General features: G+C 43.0%; 1 protein-coding gene across 1 annotated transcript in view; it reads left to right on the top strand.

Annotated features, from left to right (window-relative positions):
* The first annotated feature begins 2,259 nt into the window (after positions 1-2,259).
* The window catches only part of CENPB (centromere protein B), a 3,598-nt gene continuing 2,583 nt past the window's right edge, over positions 2,260-3,274 (top strand). Inside the window, exon 1 of the mRNA XM_006758127.2 lies at positions 2,260-2,274. Within this exon, the coding sequence (XP_006758190.1) occupies positions 2,260-2,274 (15 nt within the window). The remainder of the gene's footprint in view (positions 2,275-3,274) is intronic.

The following is a 3,274-nucleotide window of genomic DNA, read 5'->3' as shown; positions in this document are numbered from 1 at the left end:
CACTCCGCACCTCAGTATTTGACTTCAGCAGTGCGCCTTCTCTGAGTGTCGGTATGCGTTCTCTTTCCTCCTAGTTGTAGGACTTCCACTCAGCCAGCGTTCCTGTGGTTCTGGGTGATGTCCGTTCCGTCTTTTAGTTTCACTTTTGAAGTGGTTGTTCGAGGCAGCAAACTCCGGCATTAACCTATGCTGCCATCTTGGTTCTCCCTAATGATTCTCTCTTATCACTTATGTTTCTATCTCTCCCTCTCCCTTCCTCTCTCTGAAATCAATAAAAAACATTTTAAAAATTAAAAAAATAAATAAGAATATATTATTGCCCTGCCAGTGTTTCTCAGTGGTTAGCATCATCCACGCATCAAAGGGTCTCAGGTTCGAGTCCCAGTCAAGGGCATGAACCTGAGTTAAAGGTTCGATCCCGGCTCTGGGCATGTGTGGGAGACACAATCAATGTCTCTCATAAATGTTTTTTTTCTCTCTCTTTCTACCCACCAGGGGGCAGACAGTTGATCAGTCGACCAGTCGCTATGACGTGCACTGACCACCAGGGGGCAGATGTTCTCACCGATAGGTTAGCTTGCTGCTGGGGTCCGGCCCGATTGGGGACTGAGTGAGATGGGCCGGACATGCCCTGGAGCCCTCCTGCGGTCCGTTAGTACTTCCTTGGGCCACATTTTGCCTTCAATACTGCGGCAGTTCTTCCTGGCATTGACTCCATGAGATGTTGAAAGGTGATGTGAGGAATCTGACACCATGCCTGATGAATAGCATTGTCCAGTTCTGTGAGGTTTGATGGTTGTGGAACCAGCTGCCTGATGGCTCTTTTAACTTCGTCCCACCAATGCTCAATTGGATTGAGATCTGGTGATTTTGAACAGGCCTTCGGCTTCCATATCCCATACGATGCAGTGTACAGCTAATTTGCCTACAAATGTCAGGTGGTCATAACAACCTGGCCATTCACATTCAAACATATCCCACGTTCAAAGGCTGTTAAATCGCATTGTTTACCCATATCTTCAGAAAAAAAAATCACTTCTACTGTTGTGGTAAACAAACTGCTTCCCTATTTATAATGGTCTGGCCCTCTAGCAACTTCAGCGCAACTTCAGGGCGAAATTATAGCTAGTTTGCTACAAACGTCAGGTGGTCATAATAATCTGGACAGATTATAACTTATATATAATTAAAGTATAGTTGACATACAATATTATATTAGTTTTAGGTGTACAACATAGTGATTTGACATTTATGTATGTATCTTTTAAAATATATATATTTTTATTGATTTCAGAGAAGAAGAGAGAGGGAGAGATAGAAACATCAATGATGAGAGAGAATCATAGATAGGCTGCCTCCTGCATGGCCCCTACTGGGGATCAGCCCACAACCGGGCATGTGCCCTGATTGGGAATTGAACTGTTACCTCCTGGTTCATAGGTCAAGGCTCAACCACTTAGCCATGCTGGCCAGGCAACATTTACATACCTTATGATGTGAATACCACAATAAGTCTAGTAACCACCTGTTACCATACAAAGTTATTATATTATTAGCTATTTTCCTATACTGTACATTACATCCTTATGACTTATTTATTGTATAACTGGAAGTTTGTACCTCTTATTCTCCTTCGCCCCTTTCACCCACCACCGCCCACTCTCCTCTCCTCTGGCAACCATCATTTTGTTCTCTGTATCTATGAATCTGTTTCTGTTTTGTTTTGTTTATCCACTTGTTTTGTTTCTTAGATTCCACATATAAATGAAATCATATGGTATTCATCTTTGATTTACTTCACTTAGCATAATACCCCTCTACGTCCATCCATGTTGTCATAAATGGCTAGCTTTCATTCTTTTTTAAGTTATGTCTTAGCAGTATTCCATTGTATACATATATCACATTTCCTGCATCTCGTGAGTTTCTTGCTAGTTCTTTCTTGAGCCCTTAACCTTGGAGAGCCCAGGGCACAGTCTTTGGTTCTCTATTCTTCTTTGTCTACATCCACTCACTTGAAGCATCATCCAGCCCTAGGTCCTTACTCAGTCTGTCTGCCTGGGAGCCACAGCCTTCCTCTCTACCTACTCCTTATGTTAGTGTAAGAGTTTTTTTTTTTTTTAATTGATTTCAGAGAGGAAGGGAGAGAGAAACATCAATGATGAGGAAGAATCATTGATTGGCTGCCTCCTGCACACCTCACACTGGGGATTGAGCCTGCAACCTGGGCATGTGCATGACTTCCTGGTTCATAGGTCCATGCTCAACCAGTTGGTCAGTCTAAGAGTTTTTTGATTGCTTGTTTGTTTTATTGATTTTAGAAAGAGAGAGAGGAAGAGAGAGAGCGAGAGAAACATCGATATATGAGAGAGAAACATTGATTAGCTGCCTCTAGAACGCACCCTGATCAGGGATGGAACCTTCGAACTTTCAGTGTACTGGACAATGAAAGTCCAACCAACTGAGCCACACCTTAGGGCGCTCTAAGAGGTTTTTAAAATACTGTAGCACATTCAATGTTTTAAGAACTTCATTTTTATGTGTTTGGTTCAGGAACAGGAGGTTTCAGGGATTCATGTGTATGTGTGCCTATGTACTAATATATACATGATGTTATTTTTGTAGGTACAAGCACATTTATGACTATATGCATGTGACACACTGAGATGTTACAGTGTTTATGAATTGTGGGATCACCATCAAATATATTTAAAACTGGTGTTGCTATTATAAATGTGTAACAATAAGCTACATAGATTCTAGTTCATCCATAATTGGAACAATATACAACCATTAAAAAGCATGTTGGCAATACTTTACCGATATGGCAAAATTCTAATCACTCGATGCCAGGTAAAACTGCAGGAGATGCCAGATATACAGTCTAATACAGTCTGATGCCAGTTTTATGCAATAAAATTTTAAAAAGAAAACTGCATGTGCCTAGAGAAAAGACTGGAACTGTATAAAAATGTTACCTGCGCATCGCTCCAGGTATTGGGGTGAAAGGGGAATTCTAGTTTCCTGTATTTTTCAGTTTCCACCAAAAAGGTGGATTATTTTTACCTTAAGAAGACACAAAACACAATTGTTATTCTTCACAAGCCGCAAATCGCGGCTCACCGGCTCAGTGGCCAGGCACGGCGCCCCTGTCCCCAGGTCACCGGGATCCCGAGCGCGGGCGGGTCCAGCAGGCCGCAGCGCCCTCCGGCGGCCGGTCGGGGGTGGCAGGGAGGAGGGTGGGCGCGGAGAAGGGGGAGGCGGTGCCGGGCGT

Source organism: Myotis davidii, unplaced genomic scaffold (assembly GCF_000327345.1).
Source record: "Myotis davidii unplaced genomic scaffold, ASM32734v1 scaffold32, whole genome shotgun sequence".
Taxonomy (NCBI): domain Eukaryota; kingdom Metazoa; phylum Chordata; class Mammalia; order Chiroptera; family Vespertilionidae; genus Myotis; species Myotis davidii.
The sequence above is the reverse complement of the archived record's forward strand: the minus strand, read 5'-3'. Positions and strand labels throughout refer to the sequence as shown.